The sequence below is a fragment of the Perissodus microlepis genome, chromosome 10 (assembly GCF_051167445.1).
Source record: "Perissodus microlepis isolate ML-2025 ecotype Zambia chromosome 10, ASM5116744v1, whole genome shotgun sequence".
Lineage (NCBI taxonomy): Eukaryota > Metazoa > Chordata > Actinopteri > Cichliformes > Cichlidae > Perissodus > Perissodus microlepis.
The window spans coordinates 30,917,960-30,944,988 of record NC_140470.1 but is presented as its reverse complement, the minus strand read 5'-3'; the positions used below and the strand labels follow the sequence as shown (position 1 = coordinate 30,944,988).

At 41.9% G+C, this 27,029-nt stretch overlaps 1 protein-coding gene across 4 annotated transcripts in view; it reads right to left on the bottom strand.

Annotated features, from left to right (window-relative positions):
* The window catches only part of sgcd (sarcoglycan, delta (dystrophin-associated glycoprotein)), a 428,494-nt gene that overhangs the window by 7,309 nt on the left and 394,156 nt on the right, over positions 1 to 27,029 (bottom strand). For all 4 annotated transcript variants that reach the window (XM_084940968.1, XM_084940967.1, XM_084940965.1 and 1 more), the window contains 2 exons: positions 26,042 to 26,114; positions 7,454 to 7,577 (listed from right to left, as the gene is read on the bottom strand). In XM_084940968.1, the coding sequence (XP_084797094.1) occupies positions 7,454 to 7,577; positions 26,042 to 26,114 (197 nt within the window). The remainder of the gene's footprint in view (positions 1 to 7,453; positions 7,578 to 26,041; positions 26,115 to 27,029) is intronic.

Sequence of the window (27,029 nt, the reverse complement as noted above, 5' to 3'; positions counted from 1 at the left end):
TGCGTCAGTGCAGTGACACCTTATTCAATTTAGATTCAATTCACTTTTATTTACACAGTGCCAAATCCCACAGTTATCACCTCAAGGTGTTTTATATTGTAAGACTCTACAATGACACAGATAAAACCCCAACAATCAAACAACCCCTCTGAGTAAGCACTTGGTGACAGTGGGAAGGAAAAACTCCCTTTTAACAGGAAGAAACAGAACCAGGCTCAGGGAAATACGGACCTCTGCTGTGACTTGTTGTGGGTTAGAGAAGGAAGAATTCTGACACTAATTTCCACCCCAGAATTCCTGGGATTTAATTCCTGCTTGTTTTCTTAATTTTCATTTTCATGTCAATGGTACTTGGCATTTTCACTGCTTTAGTTGCTGGTTTTCATTTTAACCTGACTAATCTTCTACATATTTTATGGACTCAACTCATCAGTCATAGTTTATCATCATTACTGTTTGAAACAGAAAATGTCTCCAGTTTCAACGGAGAAAGAAACCAGATAATTCATCCTATAAATTAAAAAGTTGCACTGATGCAAAATCATTAACATAATTTGCATAATGTTATGAACAGAATCAACTTGCTGAGATTTTCTTACTTGTATGATTGAGGATGGATGAGTGAAAAATAGGTGTAAATCTTATACATATACGTTGTTGGTATATACCAACAACAAGAACTTTTGTGATCATCTGACCTGCAGACACGCAGAACTGTTTTCTAAACCTCTTAAACTCTGTTTCCTGCTTTTCTCAGCTTTGACAAATTTACTTTTACTCTTCATCTTTATCTTTTCTCCTCCTTCAGGGATTAAAACTGATGACATTTTGGTAAAAGGCATGGCTCTGCAGTATCCTGTAGGACAACACCGCCTCAATCTAGAGAGATTTCTCCACAGATGATGCCAGGCAGGAGCAATCTCAGTGACTTTTATCATAGATATGACTCTACTGTGCAGTGATGCTGTCAACTTCAAATCCAACACATGACCTTTACAATTCATTCCACTCATGTCCACTGAAAGGGCTGGAAAACACTGGGAAATGTGGGAGGAAAAATCTCAAGTCAGAAAAACTGGATAGATGCTGCAGTTGAGTATCCAGGTCACTTAACATTCTATGCAACCAACGAAGGGGAGAGCGAAGGTGTCAGGAGTTTCAGACACTATTTATGTGAGTCAGAAGTCCTGAGAAGGAAAATAAAAGCCAAGGAGAACGAGTGAATGATTTACTTTGAGGGCAGCTAAGAGTGACAAGAGAAGAAGAGTGATTCAGTTTAGCTGAGGACTAGCTGAGTTCAGGAGAGAAGAGAAAGACTTCTTGGTGACCAAATGTAGTTGTGATTAACATGCTAAACATAGCAAATACAATACAGTGTTGTAGTCTTATACCACCCATCATTTCTTTGTATTTTGCTAGGAAAATTGGAAATAGGTGTAGAGATTTATTAAAACCTGCAAAGATACATCGAAATACAGCATATAAGGCCAAACACAGCATTTGTACAATATTTGGACTGACCACCTTAATTCGTCAGCACAGCCTGAGCTCTTTGGGGAAGCCTTCTGAAACTTAGTCCTCAGGAATAGTTCTCCAGTCTTCTAGAAGCGTATTGAAAGCTTTTCTTTGGCTATTGGCTGCCTTTTGCTCTGTTCTGTCAAGATGATCTTGGGCCTCTGTCAGATTTTCATACCTCATCCTTTTCTCCCTGTTTCCCATCCTTAAGATTGACTTCTTGGTCTATTCTAAAGGAAGCCACTTCCATTTGATGAGGCTTTAAAAAAATTGTAGATGGCTCAACTGAAGGACCAGATACATCCTGTGTCAGGTCCTTTTTTAAGGAAATCACTTTCAGATTCTGCTTGTCTGCTGTAAATAGTTTTTAGACTTCTTCTGATCTCCACTTCTCCAGTTTCCTCAATTTTTTAAGGACACACTACATATCTCGGCATGGTGTGCAATGTTTGTGACTAATAGCTCCTTGGGAATTACGTTGTTGTTGCAAAAATATCAACTAAAGAAATTGGAAAAATGTGTTTAGCAACAGACTGCTAGTAAAAAGTTCTTGAAGATATTGAAGAATTCAACAAACATCAGCACACAACAAAAGAAAATTCCTCAGAAAATGGTCAGGTACAAGGACTGGACTGAAGGAAATGAGTGGAAAAGCAGCAAATGGTAAAAGAAAACATTTGAAAGACCTTCAGAAACCCTGGAGAACTACTGAACAAGAGCATTAAAAAACTGTCTGGCTCCTTGGCCATTAGGTCCATCTAGGACATAGGTGTCAAACTCTGGCCCGTGGGCCCAATTTGGCCCGCAGCCTTATTACATTTGGCCCGCAAAGCCATACCAAATTACTATTAGAGCTGGCCTACTGGTATTATACAGCTAATATATATATTGTTTAGTATTAAGCTTTGCTTGTTACATATTCAGTTTTTCAGCAAAACGTGTTTGAGTCCATAAGAAAAGATTCATTCTTATATCTGGAGGAATAAATATATTTCAATAAATATTAATGTTAGCCCGCGACTTTGTTCCAGTTTTGAATTTTGGCCCACTGTGTATTTGAGTTTGACACCCCTGATCTAGGAGGTTTGAAATTTGGGAAACTAAAAACTGTGCACTTATTAGGAGACCACACTGTGCTTTGGACCAATCAAACCTGAAGGTAAAACTAACTAGAAGTTGTTTAACTGGTTGCCTATGATCATATTTCTCCTCAGCACTTAGACTTCATCTGCAAATTGTCTGTAAACTAAATTGCCCTCTACAGCAGGTGTTTTGTTTGAGTAGGCCCCAAACCCAGATGAACAGAGTTTTATTTTGGGATATTTTCAAGTATTTTGTTGGCAGAGAGTCCCAAACAGGGTAAATAAAAAGCAAAAAAGCCCTCTACAAGTTTATAGTCGGCTCATTCAAAAGTTATTCCTCTCGTCTCCGGAGCAATAAAAGGAGAGCAAAACCTAAGAAAAGTTGTTCTGCAAGCCGCTCCATAAACACATTAACCCATAACTCATTTTACTCCCCTCATTGATTGGAACAAACCATCTCTCTCGGTCTGCACAGTCTCAAACCACCGCTGCATGAATCCCCTCCTCCCCCCGTCCTCCCGGGGCTCGTATGAGGCTGGTGTTGCACCGGCTGCGGACAGGAGGAGCTCTCCAGCCATAAAAAGGTAAAGGAGCCATTACGGTGCACCTCGGGGAGGCATCGCCATCAAATGACCTGGAACACTTTTAAAGCAGAGTCTCAGCTGACTTCCTCAGACAGCTGCTGTTGAACAAATCTTTCACCACGAGGGGCAGACGGTGTGAGACACTCCAGAACCTGTGTGTAAATGTGTGTGTGGGCGGCGGGATGAAATTCGTGTGTCTGTGTGCTTGTGATGGGCAACAGTACAAACAGGTTGGGCAGGTAAAGGCGAGGTGAGGTCAAGGTATCAGTTCGGTTTTATTTCACGTCTCCAGAGGTTTTCTGTTGCTTCCTGCAGCTTGGAGGGAAAAGACTCCCGTAGGAATGCAAATGTTCTCTGCATGAGCTATATTATCACTTACCCTTTTTCCCCGATGCTGACTTCTGTGGCTTTTTTAGCCCTCAACACACCGCATATTACTTCCATTTAGCAGGGTGGAACGACCACCCTGCACATGGTGATAGGTACCTGCTGTTAGAAGGAAGACATCACCTAATGGCTAAGCTAATATTTCTTTAATGGTTGTTATCAGTCCTGTATAATGCATACATCTGCAGTTTTTATTATCTTTGTCTGATGTGCATATTTGTGAAGATATGATGGTAAATCCATCCAAGTGAGCCACGCACTATATGAGCAAAAACATCGGGCCACATCTACACTAGCTTTTCCAAAAGCCGTGCCCCTGCTGCAGCTTCCACTCTTCTGTGAAGAATTTCTACAAGATTTTGAAGCATGCCTGTGGGAATTTTTGTCAGTTCATCCAGAAAAGCTTTTGTGAGGTCAGACACTGGATGTTGTATGTGGAGCCCAGGCTTGCCATTTCCATTGTAGTTCATCCCAAAGGTGGTTGATGGGTTTGAAGTCAGGACTCTACACGTTTTTCCACACCAAAATCATCCAGCCATGCTTTTACGGACCTTGCTGTGGCATCCTATTACAGTACCATGCACGAATTCATTGAGCGCTTTACAACAAGACATTCTTTGGGAAATGTTTGCAAAGGCAGACTGCATGGCTAGGCGCTCGATTTTATACACCCATGTCAATGGAACTGGGAAGTGAAAAAATATGTGGCCTAATACTTTTGTCCACGTATCTCATGATGGTGAAGAGAGAACCCTGGTTCCACAAATGAACACTTTTAGGATGGGCTAAGGCCGACATTTACTCACGTGTAATGTGTAATAAATTACTTTTTGGAGCAACGACACCAGCACTGTTAACAAACATCCACATTTGTTGAGTTCATAGATTCGACAAGGTAACGTTTCTTTTTGTAAATGTATGTACAGTTACGGTTACAGACTCTTGTGCATCCTCACTTAGCTTCTAGTTTGTTTCTCTGTATTCTGTCAGAGAGAAAACAGCTTCCGAGGGTCTAGTGATGAAAATGTTTAAATGCATCTCCGCTGGCTTCACAACAGTTTGTGCTTGCGTGTGATGACTTTCTTGTGTAACTGCCAGTGTCTTCCTTGCCCGTCTCAGACAGACTGCGTGGCCTTTCTTGCTAACTGGTGCGGGCTGTGATGTAAATCTGCACTGGTCTGTCTCACCTTGGTGGATAACCAACAGTGAGGCTAACAGAGAGTCAATTAAGGTTGAACTATGACAGCACCGGTGTTCAGCTCACACTTGATGCAGCGTCCTTGTAATTAAACATGCCAGCAGCTACACGTGTGAAGTGCAGCCTGTCCAGACGGCTGTAACAAGGACGCCTTAAGTCAATGCGCATGTGCGCTCGGGAATTACGGGTCGTTCTTTGCGTGCTTTCAAAAATGCTTAGAGAAGAGCGTGCACGACTCTATTTCATTATCTGCCTGTGTGGTCTGTGGGTGTCTAATAGCCAAAACCTTTCTGTAATTGCAGTGGCGGCGCCTGAGGAGAGAGGGGGAGCGTGAATGTGTGTTAGACAGAGGTTTGACAAATGGACATTTGCAACCCTAATGGAGTGTGAGAACGCGATTCTAATTATATGCACTGCCCACCGTTAGTCCAACAGCCTCATTTCTGACCACATATCCATGAAATCTGTGAGAAGACGCGGCAGCAGCATGGCCGCTGCGGTTGCATTTAATTGGACTAAACTGGATTCAAGGGCACCTTCCTGAGACCGCCTCCCACCCTCCCTCCCTCTCTGTGTCCATCTCATATCAGCAGTCTGTCTTAATGTACGAAACTGTTTTTGTGGGAAACTTTTAAACACTTTCTTCTTCCTAATCCTCCTCCGCTGATTTTAGCAGATTTGACATGACACGACTGGTGCAACCTAAGGAGGGAAATCCTTTTATCAGCGCAGCCGGCCGTGATGAATGTGAAGACTGATGTGTGTAACGAATCAGGGGATGGTTGGGGGAATTTAGGAGCAGGAAGGAAAGGATGAAAGAAGGAAGGAAGCAGCATGAGTGGATGAACGAATTTGGAGGGTGGGGGGGTAAACAAGCAAAGTTTACGACAGAAAGAGGGCAGAGAAAGGAGGGAGGAAGGACGGAAAACTGGAAAGATGGATGGAAATGGAAGCTAGCAGCACATAGAAGACACTGTGGGGAAGTAATTAGTAAAAGGAGGATGAGAGAGTATAAAACAGAACACCAATCATCTTATGTTCTCTTTTTTCCGCGAGGCTCTTACAGATCCTGGTGCACGGCCAGCATGTGGGAAATTGCCACCAGCCATTATGAGAACGCCGGCCCATGTTGGCGAAGGAAGCCAGCTATTGTTTGGATCGATGTTTGCTAAAAATAAGTTTGGACAGGAGAAACTGCTGAATTGAGATGGATCCCCATCAGCCAGCATGGCCGCAGGACAAGAAAAGTTAATTTGTTAACTTGCTGTCGGTGCGCAGAGTGAGAGCTTTGTGCAAAAAACACTTTTAGAGTAACAGGACTCAAAGACAGGAAGAAGTTTTTACCTCAAACCACTCATTGTGTGCTTGATGGCGAACAGTGCAGGCACAGATTTTTAAAAGAGTGGAAGTTGCCCTTGTGTATCTATGTGAATCTATGTAGCACTATAATGTAGCCTGCACAGGTTGCAGCATTCATACTGTGCAGGAAGAGTCAATGGCAATGCGACACTAATGCAGTCAGCCCCACCCACGTGCATGTTAATCAGAAGGGGCAGCCAATCAGCAGAAAGCTGGCTATAAATGAATACATTTATCGTATTATCTTGAATTGTGAATAATGCAACTCTACCAGCAACTAAGAGGGTAACATGGAGCTGAAAGTGAATATAATAGATTTTTTTATTTCCTCTAGTCCTTAAAAAGAGACGCCGTGTTTCAGATCGACGATGACCTGAAGGCTCAGTATAAGAAAATCATACATACAGTCACTTCTGCTGGCACCATTTTAATGATGTTAGTATGGGAAGCTTCAAACTAGCCTGCTGGCCCTGTTTGGTGGAGTTCGTTAAAGTCGATTAGAAATGAATGAACAAAACTCCAAATGAGACAAATAACACTCATTAAAAAAAACTGTCATTTTCATAACTAAGAGAGTGATGAGCAGAACCAGAGAAATCTTAACAGTGATTAATCAATTATTCTTTTAATCGCTGAAAGCTACTAAAGAAAAACAATACAAATGAATAAAAAGATGAAAATACTTCTTCTCACAGCAAAGTTGAGGACGAGTTCAGTAAATCTTTCAGCCTCAGGAACAAGTTCGGTGGTACAGCAGCAGATACTTGTGTTTATCTGCCAGATGGCAGCGTGGTAAACAGGCTGTGGATGGAGTGGGTGTCGTCTTTAAATATCCTTCGTAATTTAATAAAAATAGCAGCCTAGTTTCAATCCTGGGAATCTTGAAAATGGAGGTCAATGCAAATAGATGCAGTTGGTGGTTGAAAAGTTTTTTCTCATCTTTGTGAAGAAAAAACACAAAAATTCCACTTTTAGTGGTTTGTTGGTTTTCTGATTCAAAGGCACTTTTCAGAAAAATATGTCATATTGTACATTACATTGCACTTACACATGTAAGCAAGCAACCAAAAATTTCAGATACTAATTCTGCAGAAATCAAGCTAGAAGTGGGTCCATAAATTGCAACAGATAGTTTAGGTAAAATGTTTAATTGTGGTTTAACAGGTGGTTTAACTCCTGACTCTTTGGCTTTCTTGACTCGTCAGACTTATTCTTACCTCGAGACCCCGGTGTGGTGAGATCTCATGCTAAAATGCAGAAAATAACATCCCAGTTGTATTAAACCCAACATAACCCCACAAACTCCTGCTTTGGTGGACACACAGTACCTCTCCGTCTTTGGACTCCAGTCGCAGCTCGCTCCTGCAGATGGCCTGGATGTCTCCGGCCTCAGCCAGGATCTGGATTCCCTTCGGGGCCTCCATCAGCAGAGAGCGGGTAGGAGACTCCAGCCTGGAAACATACAGAGGCAGCAGCTTACAAACGGCAGGTACAACGTTCAGGGTGAGGGGCTGAAGTGAACTCTAACAGGGTAAGGAATAGCACCGATTCATGTATGATGGGTGGTAAATAGTCTACATGATACATATGGCACAGGAGCCTTGAAGGTTTACATGGAAACCAAGCACCAAGTTAACAGATGTATCAGAAAAGAAAGGCTAAATTCAGCAGTTGTATAAGTTCTATTAGTAAATACACCCACAGCCAGTGTTCATCAGTATCAGACTAAAAGTGGAAACGTTTTAAAAACTTGATTCACGTCAAACTAACATATTTATGTAAGGGAATCTGCTCATTAGACTACTGCATTACAGACATTTACAGCATTACTTTTACTAGTAAATATTTGTTTCTATGAATAAACAGTTGTATAGAATTATGTGAAGGCCATTTGGGTACGTGGAGCATCTGTTCAGCTAACAGAAAAACCAAATGAATGTTTTATCCACTTCTATTTGTGAATGACAGTGGAGGTTCCAGACCCCTGAATCGCTGCTAACACGTCTTCAATTCCTTCAATGATCTTAAATTATACCAACATTTGTTTTATACCTAATTCACCAAGACGTCAACAATTTGTAGTTAGAATAAGCCACAGGTTTCAAGATGTCCAGAAAAGTTACAAATTGGGAAAAAAGTTGAAAGTGGATGTAGAGTACCGTGCTATCTCTATCTCTTGCTTCCAAGTGTTGAGTGAGTAACAGTGGTCAAGCCAAATATTGACTTTCAAGCTTGTTAGAATTGTACAAGCTCTGTTTTTGCCTTTTATCCTCTATTTCCATCTGTGTTTGCACACGTTTCAATAAATCACTGCACCTGTTTCATGTTTTTCTAGCTAAATATTTAAAACATGAGGGCTAAATCAAGACTTGTGCGCACAGTACTCTATTACCCATTTATCTATGTCTTTGCGGTTCCTCCACAGTGACCTGAACTTACGTGTAATGAAAAAACAAAAACAGTCTGAAGAATTGAAGAAAAACGTGAGAACAGCCACTTTGAAGCCAGTGCTGTGAATGGAGCACAAAGTAAGTGGATCTGACACTCGAACACTACGGCCCCTCTGCATGCTGTGGCTGTTCAAAATTTCTGCATGAGGATTAAAAAAAAAAATCAGCCCACTCGGCTTCACATCTTGACAAAACCACTCAGAGGCACAAGCCGATCTCTACAGGAAGCTGCAGAGATGTCAGAGCGCCTCACGACAGTCAAACCTAAACAGGAGCGCTCTGTACGCTTCCTGTCCTCCTGTCACCACGCTGGTTGTGGATAAATTACGTGATGGTTTTTTTCCACATGGAAGGTTTTAGCTGATACCACAACGAGAGAATGCGAGGTTTTGTTCTGAATGAAGCGTGGCTAACGAATACTTGGATTCTTTGCAGTCAGCGACTGCCTGAAGTCTACAAATGATGGACATCACCAAATGTTGAGTTTCCTCGCTTGATGTTCTCCGTCAGGCTTTGACTGTAGTCACCCGCAGTTGTTCCCTGTTTGTGGGTCTCTCTGCATTCTGTTTGCTATTTAATAATGCAAAACCTGCTCTGCTGGATACGAATCAGATGACAAACGTGACAATTGAAGAATATCCCATTTCTTTGCATTGAGAAACTCGTGGATTGGATCTTTTGACGCAAAAGAATCCAAAACCATGGATCTTTAGCAGTTTGTTTTGGGTCGTTATTTGCTGTCTGATCAGGTTTGCTCTGTTTTCTGAGTCTGAGCAGAGAGAACAGCTCTGTACACATCAGAAGTCATCCTGTTTCTATCAGCAGTGCCACTGGCAGCCACACATACTCACAAACCAAATCCACCGTAACTAACAGGTGATGCAGTATACTGAGAATGTGAGTGTTTCTCTCCTACTTCATATTTTTCTCATCATCATTCTGATTCACCTTGGTTTCATCTGTCCAACTTTTGTCCAACTTTTCTGAAACAGGTTCTTTTACATGTTTTCTTTGGAAAGTGTCATCTGTCCTTAAAACCAGTGGTTTGTGTTGTGAGTCTTCTGTGTTCATGAGGGTGTCTCATTTATCCATAACAATGATAGGCCCACCTCTTTGAGTGTTCTTAACTTGGTTAAATGTTGTGAATGCGTTTTTGTCGGAAACAACGTTGTTATTGAGTTTAGCTGCCGTCTTTGGTCTTTCAGGCCTTTTGGTGTGGCTGGAGAGTTTATTATAAGCAGCTGCAACAACCACCTTAGGTTGGCTGTTGGGAGGCAACCTGTTTCCAAACAATTGTGGTCCAATTCGGGCTGGTAACATATTAAAAAATTCATTTATCGTCTATAAATGTACACAGACTGCAAACACAACCCAGCTAACGTAATCTCTAGCAGAGGCAGTCTGTGCCGATGAGCACAACTCAACTGCAACACAGCTCTTGGGAACAGGGTCTCGTTTCAACTGGTAACATCTAGTTGTGTTGTGGTATTCCTGTATAAATGCAAGAGTGCAGCGTGCCTATGTATAACTCTTCAGGTAAATTACTATCCTGCAGCAACTAAATTTCTGAATATTGTATACTGAATATGATTCAGACAGTAACAGAATTGAAAATTTTGCAAAGTTATCATAAACAGATTGCATGTAATTGCCAAGCTGACCTCATTCAATTGCAAACCGATGAGAGCGACAGCTGTTGGCTCCGCCTATTTACTGCTTTATTATCATATGAAGACAGCAGCCGACGGAGTGGTCACAGATCCAAAGGAACCACTTTAGTGCTGCTGTCTCCAACCACTGTTTCCCCCGTGTGGCCGTAGCATTAGCCTCTGTGCACTCAGAGTGTTAATCTGAAGCATGTTTTCACTCTATTTCCTCAGCTGAGACTCTGTTTCCAAATCTTTTTTCATGCATTTAAAACCCAGATAAACATGATGTGTTGACTGGTTTATTTATTACAGCAGGGATTCTCGTTTATAAAGTAGAAGGGTAAGACAGAAACTACTCGGAGACGGCATTGCTGAAGAGTTTTTTGGCGGTGGTGGTGGAGTAAGAAACAAACCCATAAATCAAAGCTTCTATATGACTTGCAAAGTGTGATTAATCACTGGCTCTGTGCATATTTTTAGTCTACTGTAAATTACCCTCTAAAGTTTCTTTTAACTGTAGTTTAAAGCTAAGATTATAACGAACTCCTCCACTCTTTAAATACACAGTCTTGAACTGGAAGTCTGTGTATCTGCTTGAACACTCCGCTTTAAGTTTAAAATGCACAAATGATTACAGGAATACTTATGTGAAAGGTGTAGAAACATGAATTGCAGTGAGGAACTATTACCCAGCTATGCAGTTCAGCTAAGTACTACTAAACATTCACCTGAGCAAAAAACTGCAAAGTAAATTAAAAGTGTGCACACCTGTATTTTCACATTTTTCCTTCCTGTCAAACATGATGAGAAAAGCTAGAAATAAGAAGAAAGTTTAAAAAAATACACTATAAATTTCTGAAAATCCATATAACAGAACTCTGAAACTGTTTATATGCAATATATAAGAAATCTATATGAGAAAAATCACAACAGGTAAAGTCATGCAAGTTGCATCAGTGAGAGTAACAGAGATTACAGAAGAAGCACAAGAATAAGATGGTAGATGAACCCATGTGTGCTAACAATCTCTAGATGCTGGTGTCATCCCTCGAGTTTGCTCCTGGCGTCATTAATGAATAAATTCACCTGGGTGGTGACCTGCGTTCCCCCGAGAACAAAGAACACTGAGGCGCTGTTGCACCAGATGGAAATGTTGAAAGAGGCAAGAAAGAAAACCAGCAGCAGAGTTCACTTTAGTTTCAGAGTTCAGCGTCGGGTTATCTGGGAGGAAAAAAATTCCAGGATTTTCTTCGTTTCATGACAAAAGTAGCTTAAAGCTCTTCAAATGACAGGACGTCAGTTCAGAGGAGTTTAATATGGAGAGAAAGATAAATTTACAGTAACTGAGTCAAAACTTTATTGACTTTTTTTTTTATCTTGAGCGTATGATTGTGTTATTATTCTAAAGTCCTTCTAGAACAGGTTATTCATTCATAGAAAATCCTACTTGTGCTGATGCCACATATACTTGTTTAAAAAGAAAAGAATAAAGCTTTGTTTTCAGTTACACTTTGATAGTTTGTTGTAGTCTACTTGGTAAACGGACTGACTCTTATGTAGAGCTTTCTACACTACCTGAGCACCAGAGCACTTTATACAACATACCTCATTCACTCCCATACATACAAACACTTTTTTCTATGCTTAAGTGCTTGCTGTCTAACATCCACACAGACTCACACTCCATTGGATGCATTGGAGAGCAACTCCGAGGATATTTGGCAAACGGGGCTCAAACCACCAGATTACCTGCTCTACCCCATGAGCTACAGTAACTCAGCCAAGGAAAAGCAAAAATGGACACTAGCACTGGACAGTTGTTGATTGGCATTTTTTCGATGTCTCAATTCCTTCTGTGGCATTCGGTGGTGAATTTATCACAAACAACATGAAAGCATAGATCCATCCTGCCTTGTAGTTTCAGGTCAGGGTGGTGGAGATATTTTTTGGATCCCACCAGCTGAGCCTCTTCAAACACCACAGCGTACCTGAGTATTGTTGGTGACCACGTCTACGTCTTTATAACTCTGTATCTGTATCACAAAGCTTGGCTATCTAAAAATGGCCTCCAGAGTCACCAGAACTCAATCACATCTCTGGGATGTGGTGGAATGGCAGAGCTACATCGTTGATGTGCAGCTGACAAATCTGCAGCACGTGTTGGTAGTGATGCTATCATGTCAATACTGACCAAAATCTCTGAGGAATGTTTCTAGCATCACGTTGCATTTCATAAAGACTTAAAGAAATAAGAAGGGGGTCCAACCTGGAAGTAGCAAGGTGTACGTAATGAAGTTGGTGAGAATATTGGTAATTATTTCCTATTATAATGTCCCTGACATTACCCTTGGTAATAAAGTAATTTGATTAAACTAAGAAGCCATGCTGACATGTTGTTTTTTCATTTAAAATCCCAGCAGTTACTGTATTTGTAACACCAGTGAGTTCGAACTAAAGAAACCTCTGTTCCAGGCAAATGAGCGAATTACCAAATTGAAACTTCAGCTTCCTTTGCTTTATCCCTTGATCTCTGCCACAAGGGTCAATCCCCACTGCATATTAATTACTGCACATTGAACAGAGGCTGGTAATTAATTAAATACATAGTCGTTAATAACATAATGTCATTGTGGCTGATTGACTTGACCGCGTGCTTAGTCTTTATGATAAGCGCTCTTATAAAGACGTGCTCTGTATAGATGGCGTGAATCAGTCCTTCGGTTAACTTCCTTTCTCTGCTACTGAACATTTCTGACGAATCACTCATTACTGTATATCAGCCCTGTGCTCATTTCTATAGTTTTCGCCTGCCGTGATCGATTTGTATTCTCAGCGAGCTGTGTCACTGGAGGGCAAATAAAAACAGATTAGAGACAACACAATTTAAAACTGTTGTATCTGGACATTAAGAGAACATGGACTAGACTTTAATCTTACACTTTGCAAAACAAGGGAGTAAAAATTGATCCCATAGAGGTGGTTCAGAGAATACTGAAATGCCTCTTCAAGCCAAAGAAAAAAGCCCTGAATGCCGATGACTGAGAACATCCAGCTCCCCATTACTCTTCTGACTTTTCTCATCGCCTCTCAAAATCAGGGTTTGAGTGCAAGTTTGATGACGGAGTATCACGATGAGTGTTTTCAAACTAAGTAACCCATTTTTTTGGAACCTGACCAACTGTATTTCAGCTCCTTGTCAACTCTGGTAGCACTCAGAACATAAAAGTCACGTCAGTTGGTGGATGTGGCTAAAAAACCGGAGACGCTGCAGCAACTCATCATTCAGAAGAGAGTCCCACCCTAAAGCATAGCGTGCTTGATCGTCTGTTTGACTCTAATGGGGAACATAAATTACAGCATAGCCATTGTATTGCATTCAGTAGGATTTCAAACTAGTGATTAAGGATATAAACTCATCAGCCATGCGTTTAATAAAGTTATGTATCAAGAGAGCTCACTCCTGTTTTCTCATGGACTTCTAGGTCAAAACGCTATCAGTTGATGATGATGTAATACTCGCATCACTTTGCTTAGAAGTCGGAGAAGCCCCTGCTCCAAAATCGACACCTTCAGGCTTGATAGATATTAGAAGGCATTTAGCTTTCCTGTTGACAGCTTAAGTGTTTTATTCAATTCAATTTGATTTAAACAGCACCAAATCACAACAATAGCCACCTCAAGGTGCTTTATATTGTAATGTAGACCCTTAAACCCAATAATCATATGACCCCCTATGAGCAAGCACTTTGGCGACAGTGGGAAGGAAAAACTCCCTTTTAACAGGAAGAAACCTCCAACCAGGCTCAGGGAGGGGCGGGGCCATTTGCTGCGACCGGTTGGGGTGAGAGAAGGAAAACAGGATAAAGACATGGTGTGGAAAAGAGGAAGAGATTAATAACAAGTACGATTCAGTGCAGAGAGGTCTATTAACACATATTGAGTGAAGAAGAAATACTCAATGCATCATGGGAATCATGGGAATCAGCGTAACTAAGGGAGGATTCAGGGTCACCTGGTCCAGCTCTAACTATATGCTTTAGCAAAAAGGAAAGTTTGAAGCCTAATCTTAAAAGTAGAGATAGTGTCTGTCTCCTGAATCCAAACTGGAAGCTGGTTCCACAGAAGAGGGGCCTGAAAACTGAAGGCTCTGCCTCCCATTCTACCTTTAAAGTGTACCTATGTAGTTTTACAGTCAGATGGCACAACAATAGATATTTTGCCACAATGACAAAATGTATTTTTTTAGAACAAAGGTGAGGCTTTCAAACCCAAGAGCATTATACTAGCAGTCAAGCATGGTGGGGGTCGCATGATGCTCTGCAGATGTTTTGCTGCCAGTGGTTCTGGCACAAAGTGGATTGAATGATGAAGGAGGACAACTTCACCTCAAATCAACAGCAGGATGGTTGAAACACAAATGAGTGTTCTAACAGGACAAAGATCCCAAACACATGGATATAAAGCAGGCAAACCTCCTAAATCTTAAACTCCTAAAACCTCTAACTCTAATTTGTAGACTACATTTAACAGCTGGGTCCATGCCAGGAAACCACACTGCTGCCAATTCTGCCACGAGGTGAAAGTAGAAAATACAGAACACGTGATGGAGCGAATTCCAACAAAAGGTGCTGATAAAGAAATATAAAAAGCATAAAATCTAACAAATCACAAGAGGTAGACACAAGGAGGAGGACAGGAATATTTATATACTGAAGGCTGATTGACAAATAACAGCAAGTGGGACTAGACACAAGTGAAAACCATGAAACAAGTAAAATCAGCAGAGGATATGAAAAGAAACTAACTTTCAAAGTAGAAAACAATCGTAAAGCAAATACCAAACACAGACTAGAGACATTAAAGGCAAAGAAGGATGAAGGTATAAACAGAAAAGACAAGAAAGAGGCAGGAACGGGGAGATACTGAGGGAAATCCAACGGAAACTGACTTTAAATAATCCAAAGGTCAAAGGCTGTTGCTCGTCCTTGTCCTGTATAAATAAATAAAAATTAATACACCGCAAGACGAAGAAGTTTGTTCAGCGTTCAAAGGACCTCAGACATACTCTGTGTCAGTGGAAGGCAGGTTATAAAAAGAAATCCTCCTCTATTACTCCTTCTAAAGGCCTTCCTCCTCTCTCATCTCCGCTCATTCTCCCAGGTTGCTCCTCGGGGAGTCAGACAATGAAATATTTCTCTCTCTGGCTTGTATCCGTATTCATTTCCTCTTCACCACCCCTGCGAATTGAAACTTTGTCTCATGCTCTTTCCCATCTCCTCGCCTCTCGTTCTAATATAAAGTGTTTTTCATATTTAAAAAAAAATCCAGACTTAAAACAGAAGCTGTGTGTACAGAACAGATTTCAAAGTGAAGAATGCTTCTTTAATGTGATCCTTCCATCAGGCTGTGGGATATTTATGTACTTCCACTTTATAATAATATATTCCTCTGCCTGTTATTCGTCTTTTGACTCTTACCTTTATTTCCTTGCTGGTGCCTATTACTTTCGCGGCTGCCACCGCCTCATTTCCCCACAGCGATCAATACAGTTTCATCTCGCTCTCTTTCATGTCTTCCATTCCACTTTTGGACATCCTCATTTCCTCTCTCTCCTTTCTCGGCCCTGCCTCATATCTACAACTACAATCAAAGGTTAATAACTCTTCACACTTCCTCTTCATATTGTCTGCCTTCAGATAACAACTGGTATTTTTTTTTAATGACATCGACTGTAAACTTGCACAGACCGAAGCCTGCAGGCGGCGTCTGCACGCTCCCCGTTGGCTGCGCCTGACTCCTTTGTCCTTGGCCACGCCGCCTTCGCCTGATTAGCTGCCACCGTTTGCAGCGGTCAGAGCTGTTTGGTGTTATAAATATAGTGTAAGCTATGTTGAGTTGGAACGGGCTGCCTTTGTGCTACATAGAAAATCATAGGTTAAATGGCAATCTGGGGCAGTAAGAGTGCTGCTGATCGCTTCGCGGGGCTTTATAAATCGGCCACTCGAACACTCTGCTGGCGAGCAGGCCATCCTCTCAATTACCAAGATCAGTGTGAGCAGAAGGTGTGGAGGACAGCGAGGAAGAAGAAAGGAGTGGGTGTGATATTAGAGAGGACAGACAGAGGGGGGAGTAGGAGGGGAAATAAGGGCATGGATGTGCTGTCTTAATTCTTTTCTCTTGGTTGTGATAATGCTCAGATGTGCTAAATGTGCCTGCAGAGGGAGGCCACCTTGAGTCGTGATCTCTTTTGTCATGGCGCTATCTACTGAATAAATATTTCTTTTTGTTGTTGCAGTTTTGTTCTTTTTTAAACTGCTTAGGCTCAGATTAATGAAACAAAAAGAAAGGGTGACATGGGAGGACGAATGAGGGATGAAAGGAGGGAGATCAGAACCTGGTGTGACAGGGAGAGGTGAATGAAGATCAAGGTAATGGAGGCAAGAAGATGAGGATGAGGAGGAGGGGCAGGGTGAGGATGGAGAGAGGAGACGGCAAATGAAAGCGAGGCGAGAGAAGGGAGAGGAGATTGGAGATGGAGAGGAGGGCAGATGGGATATAAGAAGAGGAGAAAGAGCTGAAGGCAGCGTTCATTGAATCTGTGATTTCTTCACAGATCAGAAGTGGTCAGCTTGGTTGGCAGCACCGTGACTTTTGCTCTATAATTTCAGTTTCTGCAGCACTCTAGAGGACAATAAAAACACGAGACAGAGCGGGCATCCACATGAAAGTTATTTAATACAAAAGGAACAGGTGATTTTAAAGCACCTTTAAGGTCAAGTCAGTTCATTGTGCACTTTCACACTGAGCCTCAAGCAAGTGTTTAAATCTGTCCAAAGCATAAAAAGCAGTCTGAAACTTAATCTGTGGGACAGCTTTGGAGTTTGACCCCTTCTCTTCTATTGGCCCGCACCGCTGTCACATGACTGCCAAGGCTTCGTCTCTTTGCAGCAGCAAAAACGTCTTGAAGGCTCAAATTCAGGACGTTCACAGAGTTTTTGTTGTGTGTGGTTATTTATTCTGTTTTCTATAGTTTTGCATCTTGATTGTTTCCATATGATCTCTTCATGCTCGTCTTCTTTACCTTAAAACAGGAAAAATCAGCGCACATCGTCACCGCCGTGAGGCTGGCGTCTTTCTCAGCACTGATTTTTTGTGCCGAGGAGATATGTATCACTCCTAGGTTATTGATCAGCTGTTTGTCCTCTATAAGACGTGGTTCTGATTGGATATTATTCCCATTGGTTGTGGTCATGTGACCTATCAGGTGATTTAAGATGGAGCCGCCCTGTGTTTCATTATTTGATGACGAACAGGTGTGCTTCACTGCTAGCTGGGATAAAGAAATTGCAGTTCTACAGTGTGTAAACTGTTAATGCTCTACACTGCCCTCATCATCCCAACCTATATGTATAAATGGCTGCACCTGGCTTCCTCCCTGCATTCATGCTACCATCAGCACACGGGGATGTTACGGCACTAGTGGGCCCTCCTCTTGAAATTGCCCTTGTGTGGGTGTGGTGTTGTTCTCTCTCCGCCTCCTCCTCTCTTGCTCCTCCTACCCCTCTGTCTCTCTTTCACTCTGCCCTCTCTCCAGGACGCACCTGCTGTTCATTACCCTCATTTGGCAGCTGGACCCAGTCAGCAATCACCTCTCTGTGGTTACATAGGCTGGGGAAGAAGTGTGTGATGTGGGGGTTGGTTTGTTTCTGTGACTCGAAACTGTTGTTCTAAGGCTAGGTGTTGGAAAGGACTGCGCGTGTGTCCTGGAGCAGTGGGGAGAGTAGCTGCATGTGAGTTGTGTGGGCTTGTGGGCCTGAACAGCAGCAGCAGTAGAGCTTGCTGCTGCTAGTGACAGGGTGGGCCTGTGGGCTCCTTCGGTTGTTTGATCGGTTGTTTCCTTTGTTGTTGTGACCTCTTCTTTCTTTTGGTTTTATTGATAAAGCGGCGTTGCCATCTCTTTATGTTAAGATTATCTGTAATAAAACCATATTATCTGCTAAACACCTCTGTCTGCTTTCCTTTTCATTCTGTTCCAGACCCATTTGTTACCGGTTCCCACACTCACACCCCTAGACCTCCATCGTGGGGACGTAACCGGGATCATCTAATTCTTGGATTTCCCTCTATAATTCTGAGTCTTACACTACAAAGCACTGACTGACCGTGACCGTTATTAAGAAGTGGTTTAAATAGAAGCCGACTGAATTCAGTTCTATTCAGACTCACTTTCATTTTCAGTTTGTTTTATTAGGCCTAGTTAAAATGACGAACCTGTTAGTGGGGATGCACTGAGCTGATATTTGGATTGGTTTGGATATCGTGACCACGGGCTGATCTATTCAGTTCAGTTCTATGTTGCTCATGGTTTACTGTGTCATGGATTAGCAGCAGCGCACTGCCAGCAGCTTTTCCTTTACAATATGTTTTTCACCGAATCACAAACTGTGGTCAGGAGACATGACGGCTAACACGCTCCCGTCTGCGTCTCGCTCTCTTGCTTTCGCTGCTGTGATGTTCTGTCTGATGCTTGTTGGAAAGGTTTTACTGCACTTACGGCAGCATAACATGTCATCAGCTCGATGTTGTTTAACTTCACCGGTCTCTCCAGCTTCACGCTACACCTAACACGTGTGGTTACAAGAGGAGGTGCAGTCGCAGGGAAAGCAGGCACGGAGAAACTAGCCTCATTTTCAAAGGCAGCAGGTGGGCCCTTCTGGCTGTTCCAGAACATACACAGTACAATTCCTCGGATAATTTCTTTACTGGCTTTAATATTTTAAGTATTTATTAGGATTTTTAAAAAACTGTTTAGTATTCAGTATTATTTTGGTTTTACTTGCCTGTCGAAGCCTTTGCTTCATCATTAGAGCGTCTAACGGTGCTAACAACGTTAAAATTATAAAAATGTAATCAATACAGGCAGAAGAAGAGGTCCTGGAGTTACTGGAGGGAACGCTGGGTTCCCGACTGTCTCTAACCTTTTTTGTTTCTGTCCATCACCATGGTCTCAGTCCCAGTCCCATTACGCTACCGTGCACGGTGAAGCGCTACAAGATACACGAAGAACCGAGGGACAGATCAGGCTAATGCAAGTCTACCAAAGTTTCCATGAGGACCTTCACGTGCTATTTCATTCAAAGGGAGAAAAAGTTCTTCTCACTGATGCTCCCATTTTGTTTCTGTTCTGCTTTTTTGTTCTCTTCCCCTCCCGCATTCGCTTTCCTTTATATTGCTTCATACATATATTCCCTTTATCTCTCAGTTGGTCGGGATACAAATGAAGCTGCACTTTCAAATTTGCCAGTGCGGGCGAATCACAAAGGCATTCTTCAGATGCAAAGACACATCCTGTTGACAAGGTATTACCACGCAGATGGATGTAACGGTTATGGCTTTGATGAAGAAGCGGCGGCTCTGGCTGGGATGTGTGTCTGGCTGCCCAAAAATGTGTTAGGGGTTAATATGATATCCTGAAATAGGATTTGATTCCTCGATTGCTACCTGCCAAGGAGCTGGGAGAGATTAGGGTAAGATTAGATTTTAGCCATGCACCAACGAGCTCGCTCGCCTTTTTCTGACATAATTGGATAGTTTGGGCCATATTTCATTCTCAATTGGCTAGTTGTCACCAAAGATGCATCAACAAAGGGGAAGAGGGAAGAAAAACTACGCCTTACTATTTCTGTTGTGTTGTGTGGACAGTGACCTGACGACAGGCTTTGGAGTGTCACCTAGGAAACGATGTATTGCATCAGTGATGTAAAAGTATCACTTTCTTATTATTTGAACGAATGATTCAGAAAGGAAGCAGCAGTGATTGATGCTTTCAGTTCATCTCAATGCAAACACCACTGAAATGCTTTTATTAGTTATTTGTCGTTTTCTATTTGACCCCTAAATCCCATCAAAGTCGTCTCCATAGCTTCCCTTCTATCACATGAAGCTCTTTTTATTTCAGTTCTCTTCAAAATCCCCTTTTGTCTCGTTTTTCTCTTACACGCTCTTTTTTTTGTCACTCTATTCATCTCAGACTTTCGGACAAAAGTGATCCTGTTTCATTTTTTCCATACTGTGTTTTTTCTTAATATCCCCCCCCCCCTCCGCCCAGTTTCATATACTTTCAAACTCTTTCACTGTCACTCGCGTCTCTTTTGTTCTCACCCCCTCTTATTCTTTAATCTTCACGCTCCATACTTTTGTCACCCCTTTTCTCCCCCTTTCTTTCTCCAGATTTTCTCATTTTCACTTCACAGTCTTTCTACCGCTGTCCCTCTCATTCGATTCAGATCAAAGAATACCATTGTGCTATATAGATAGAAAGATCATGCATATAACATTTACTGCAACAATATGAACATTTTCCGTCTAAAGAGCACTGCAGTCTGCTTAATGCTGGAAAGACTGCTGTAGCTGGAGTGCTGCTGTGTTAAGGCCAAACCTTTGAAACTGCTGGGGTCATGGTAGGTTAATCCAGTGGTTGCAAATGGTGTACTGGACCGCCTCGAGGCATGTTGATGCGCCTTGAGGCAAGTCCAAGTATGTTCCTAAAAAGAATAATGGAAACTCTGCAGTCATGTGATAAAGAAAGTTTTCACAAGACTCTGCATTTGAGGGGTAAATAACAGCTACATGCTGTCAATCAAATGTAGCTGAACAGCTGATCATCAGGAAGTGTGTGAAGTTTTGGTTGTTTGCAGGTGTGAAGCATTCAGGTGTGCATTACCAAAGCCATAATGTTACCATAAATTCAACCCAAAGTCAGACCACAAGTTTGATCAGGAGCAGGACAATGATCCCAAGAACAGCAGGAAATCTGCAGCAGAAATCAAGGTGTTACCATGGCCCAGCCAAAGTCCAGACCTCAACCTGATTGAAAGGAACTAAATGAACACTGTAAAGAAGAGTGGCCCAAAATCTCTCCACGATGATTCACATTTCCCTTTGTGGGTTTAGGGTAAAGTAAAGATCCAAATATATTCTTATCATCTCAAAAACAAAAGGGCTTTAACACTAAAAGGTATGTAAGAGTGTTTCTCTGAAGGATACATTTTATAGTTTCTGAAACTGTTTGTTTGGATGTAGTTAAAAATGCAACCCACTGCTAAATGGTGTCTACATGAACATGTGGATGTTGAGAGGTTAATAAGCGAAGAAAGCAGATTCTTGTCTGCTGACAGCATTATCTAAGATACATCTTTTATTACTTCAGCTGTACTGAGGTATTAACAGCTTTAAGCCTTAGCCAACTTCTTCTGGAGGGGAGATGATGCACTAAGGCTTAGATGGTGACAAGCAAGCTGAGGAGGTAAATGGAAACCAAACAGTTTTTTTTCTGAGAGAAATCTCTTGTACTTCAAAAAATCACTGGATCTAAACCAAAGACTGTTATTTGCTTTCTGTTGGATAAGGTGGAAGAAGACGAAGTGACAAGTGTTTTAACACACCACGTATTGTTTTTTGGGCTTTAGCCTAAACCTGGTTCCAATGAAGGAAAATATTAAAGCTTCAGTTGACCATGAATTTTTTGAGTTTTCAAACAAGGTCCAAAAAGGAAATGTTGGATGAGTTTGGTGTGGAAGAACTTGATTGACCCACATAGAGCCCTGATCTCAACCCCATCAGACACCGTTGGGATGAACGAGAACAGAGATTGTGAGTGTCCCACGTTGGTGTCTGACCTCAGAAATGCTCTTCTGGATGAGCGGGCAAACATTTCCACAGACACTTTAAAATCTTGTAGAAAGCCTTCCCAGGAGAGTGGAAGCTGTTGGAGCTGCACAAGGCTCAATTTGAATGGGATGTCGTAAATGCTCCTGTAGGTGTAATGTGTAGATAGGCTCACCCAATACTGCTGTCTATATAGTGCATGTGATAAAGCAAAATAAACAGCTTACTGATGGCCTAACTGTCCTGCTGCCTGGGTTAATCTATGGGATGCCATTAGGTTATTTCGTTTAGGTTGTTTTGCATGGCCAGAACAGTTAAACATGTTACATATAGAGTAAAGAAATGGTCCACTTGGAACCAAAATTCAGTGTATCGAAGTAAGAATCAAAGTTTAGGTAGCAGCATTACAAAAAGAAAGTTCTCGTCCTTTGTGTCCTTTGCTGCAGTGCAAAAACAACACCCTACTTCAAGTATTGAGGAAAAATGTCGGTAAAAGCTCACAACCAAGGACACCTTGACAGAGAACCTGTGCTGCTAAAACGCATCGAGTAGATGGAGCCAAATAAAATGAGGAAGTACTGCCAAGCACTTTTTCACTTTTGGGATTGATATGGAAAGCTTGAAGATGAACAATACCAATGAAAGCAGTGAGCTTTATTTGTAGAAAATAATTAAGTAATTGACCAGGTTGCAACAACGAGAAACACTTCACTGAACACATTTTGCAAAACGTACAGCACCAGGGTTTGTTTGAAACAGCTGTTCTGATTCAGTCACAGTAAAAACAGCACGGCAACATCCCCACGAGTATGACAAACTGGTGGTTGACTGCATTGAGTGTACAAGACTATCAACCTATGGATGACTAGTTTTGATGGCAAGCCAATTGCACAGGTTGCCCGGTGGGAGGTAGCATGCCTCCAAACAATCCTGGTCCAACTTGGACTGAGTGCAGTCACTCTCAGACAGATTAGTGAAGGTTTGCAAAAATTTGCCAGACAGATTGCCAACTGGCTGGATTCAGTTCATGTGAATTTCTGTTTAATGCGAATTTCTGTGTATGCAAACAGCAACAGATTTGCAACAGATGGGAACAGATGAGCGATTTATAACAGTTAATTGGCAGATTACAGATTGCTTTTAACTGCCAATTTGACCAATTACAAACTGATAGTGGACTGACTCCATCCTATTGTTGCTTTGACTGTTGCAACACACCAGGACTTGCTTTGACCTGGTTCTCATCTTCATAGCAGCTGTTTCAAAGACAATGAGAGCGAAGTTCATTGCACACAGGTGCCATTGTCTACAGCCACTGTTTTCTGGATCACGGCTGTAGCTATAGGGCATCAGGGGATTGACTTTTTGCCTTCAAAAAAAGTCTATAAGTCTGTACTGAGTGTGTTTAGCAGGGCTGGAAGTTAAACTTGTTTACATTATGAGCTACCTTGCATAAAAAAGTGCTCTGATTGATCTATAATTAATAATGTCAGCATATGGAGGCGCTGAGAAAACTGCAACGTTTTTATGGTGGCTCTCTAAAAAACAGCAACTGAGTTTCTACATCTGTTCGGTTTAAGACAAACACAACTTGGTCTGGAAGGTTAAAATTATTTTCCTTTGGGGCAAAACTACTTTGTAAAGGTCAGCATGCTTTCTGATGCCCTCAGTCTCTGGACAGCATCACACTGTTTCCTTAATCAGGCCTTAATCAGGGTCATAACTTTACAGATATTTGTAATACACCTTTAAATCTATCTGATTTAAGAATTTAAATTAGTTTTGACTGTAATGTCCTCTTCTCCATGCACATTACAAATAAATGAAGCAGGGCCAGAAACTTCTACTCAGCTTGTGCATTACTAATGGGATGGAAACGCCACAAGGCATTCTAGGTCTGTTGCTGTTTACATTACACCTAGTGAGTAATGACCTTTTTTGTTTTTTAAATGTAGTTTTATATAAACTTTGCCTGGTGAAGCACCTCCGCGATAAGCTGTGGCATCACCCAGGAGGATACGCACAGAGAAACAGACCTAAATAGCCTCTGGTTTACAGAATTACAAACGATCTTCTTGGGCGGACACGAATGAGAAGTGAAAAAGTCTGTATTTCAGTAAAGGCAAATAAGACTCACTTCTCCATCAAAACGTACCCATCAAACACACCCACCCACACACTCGCAGCGTTTCCCAGTTGTTCTGGTTGATTAGCGTTCTGCTACTGTAGAGTATACGTGGGCGGATCTGTGATGGGAAGTGGAGCAAATTTAATGGTTGCAATAGGAGAGTGAGAAAGACATCAATCAGCTTCTACACACCCCGTCAGTCCTGAGGAGAGGTCTAATCAGGTAAAATAAGTGAACAAACATTATTAATAAACAAGAGCTCAACAGAAAAAGGCTACCCTCGCTAACCAGTATTAATCTTGACCGTGTGGACGTTATCTCTTCTTGTTCCAACTTTCCTTTTTCCCTTCCCCGACATCCCTACGTCCCGTTATCCACAGTCACACCAGGCATCCGTCTCGCTCACTTTCTGCTCTGATTGACTGTCATCACATCTGACAGCACAGACGGGAGAAAGATGATAAACAAGACGTTTACACCACGGAGACATCCACGCCTCACACACATGCAAACACACACCATGTACACCGTGGAGAGGAACGACGAAGTACGGAGCCACACACTCAGTCTGAGTCTGACTGAGACTGAGTCTGACTGATAGCTGATAACCTAAAGCTGTTCTACCTCAAAATCTTTCATCATAGTCATCATCTGGCTTTAAGTGGTTTATTCTGAACATGTTCACTGTTTTTAGAATTAATCAGGATTTTCTTTGGGGAAAAATGTCAGGGAACTGGTACTGTCATGTGAACGAGCGTGTGGCGATCAGAGTGTGAACTCGCATGAAGGACGTCAAAATCACAGCTTCATTTAAATGCGGGTAAAAAGGAAGGAAACAAAAACCCGAAAACAACAATGGAGCCGAACAGGAACAAACCGACGACTGGAGAGTCACACACCATGAGAGGACCCGACACGAACACAGGAGGAGATTAGGGCAGAGTGGACACACCTGGAGCACACAGCTGAACAGACTCATCACTGATGAGGACGTGAAACTGAACCTGAATCAAAATGATACAGGAAGTGACTAGCTCAGAGACTAAGACTAAGACATGAACTTGTCAGAACAGACGGGAAAAACAGAAAACGATGGAGACAGAACACAGGGACACGACTGGGACATGACTTCATATAGGTGATACGAATCACAGAGACGAGATTAGGACAGACTGGAAACGAAGGGGAACTAACATGAACAAGAACCAAGACATATACATAACAAAAGTCAAAGGGTTTCAAGACCTTGAAAATATCTAATTCCAGATAACCAAACCAAAAATCCAGAACAGGCTTCAAATACTGCGTCAGAGACCCAGGACCATGACATCGGTAAACCTCCAAGAATTAATGGGAGAATGTCAGGGAACTAGTATCGCCAAGATTTAACCACTTTTTATTAAAAATGGAATATTCTCCCAGAATAATCATATTAGCTGTTTTATTTTTTATTGCTGTACCACTTAAGTACTGCAGTAAAACAACTCACAAGTGCCTTAATCCTGCATTCTCTTTAATGGCCTGCAGGGGGCGACTTTTCTAGTTGCAAAAGAAGCCTGATTGTGTAGAAGTCTGTGTGAAAAAGGCTCTCAGCTCCTTTTAACTGTTATGTGAATAAAAACCTCGTGTTTTGTGATATGTTTGTGGTCTCGGTTATACTCTGAAGTCTTACTGAATACAAGAGGGTGATAATTTTTGCAACTTATTGGTATTATTAAAGTCAGAAAGGGCATCAAAGCAGTGTAATCTTTACGCTCCTGCCATAGGAGTGCAGTTGAAGTGTACCTCAGTTTTGTCAATCAGATTCACATTCATTCAAATGCTTTTCCATTAATTAATTCCCATAAATTAATTTGTACAATCTGTGCGGTGTACCGATGTGAGGGATTGATCTGGTTTTCTGTGAGCACTTTATTTCACTACACTGCTGCAGTATTTGTGAACTTTGACGTGAACTCAGGGTACATCTGTTCATGTATTGCATGAGACCGAGTGCTTGCTGTGTGCCGTGGAAAGACTCACCGCAGCTCTTTGAACGGCTCAGCTCTGACATGCGGCGTCTCCACTGATTTGCTGAACACGGCTCCTTCGGCCCCTGAAATCACAAAACACAGAATCAAACCACAAACCCCTCCCGTCCGATCAATGGACATAGTCTCCAACACTCTGCTGATCTATACGGCTCCAGTCAGCGGGCACAGCGGCCCTCAGCTCAGCTGGCATTACCGATACAGTAGACACACACACGGATACACACATTTGAGATGAAAAAAAAGAAGAAGCAACAATCAGGGCAAATAATAATGTAAAAATAAGCTTTGTTTCCCGTTTAGATTCCTTCGGCTTTTCTTCATCACCTCCTCTAAGCTGTGAAGTGGAGGTGATGAAACAAGAGCAACTGCTCTTGTTTCAAGAAGGAACCCAGTGTGTGTGTTTCAGACATCAACATTATTGAAAAAAGAGAAAACACAAGAGACTGTTACCCAGAAATGAAGTCCCCTCCAAAGTCGAAACTTTATTAATAACCCACAATTTCACTGTTCTCAGAACTCATATATACTTCCCTCTATCTTTAGACTCACTGTTTGGAAAAGCAAAAATAATCTTATTGGTGTAAAGTTCAGTAGTTCTGCAGAGAGCTGTGGTTCCCAAATGACATGCCAATAAAAAAAAAACAACTTCAACTTATAACTGCACAAAAAGTTGTAAATGATTTACACACACACATTTCCCCTAACAAACCACCAGTGCAGACAAACTAAGGACCAGCTTAAGAGAAAAGCTGCTGGTCTTGTGGTTTCACCCAAACTGGACACGCCAACAGCACTCAGTCCCAGATTACCATCTACTGGAAGCTGTTGGCTAATGCTAACATGTTGCTTAGCACACACCTGGACAGCAACCATCTCTTCTTTCAAACATCCCAAGTCTTAAACTCAAACATGTCTGCCCCTGGCTCTGATTCTACTGGAGGTTTCTTCCTGTTTAAAGGGAGTTCTTCCTCCCCACC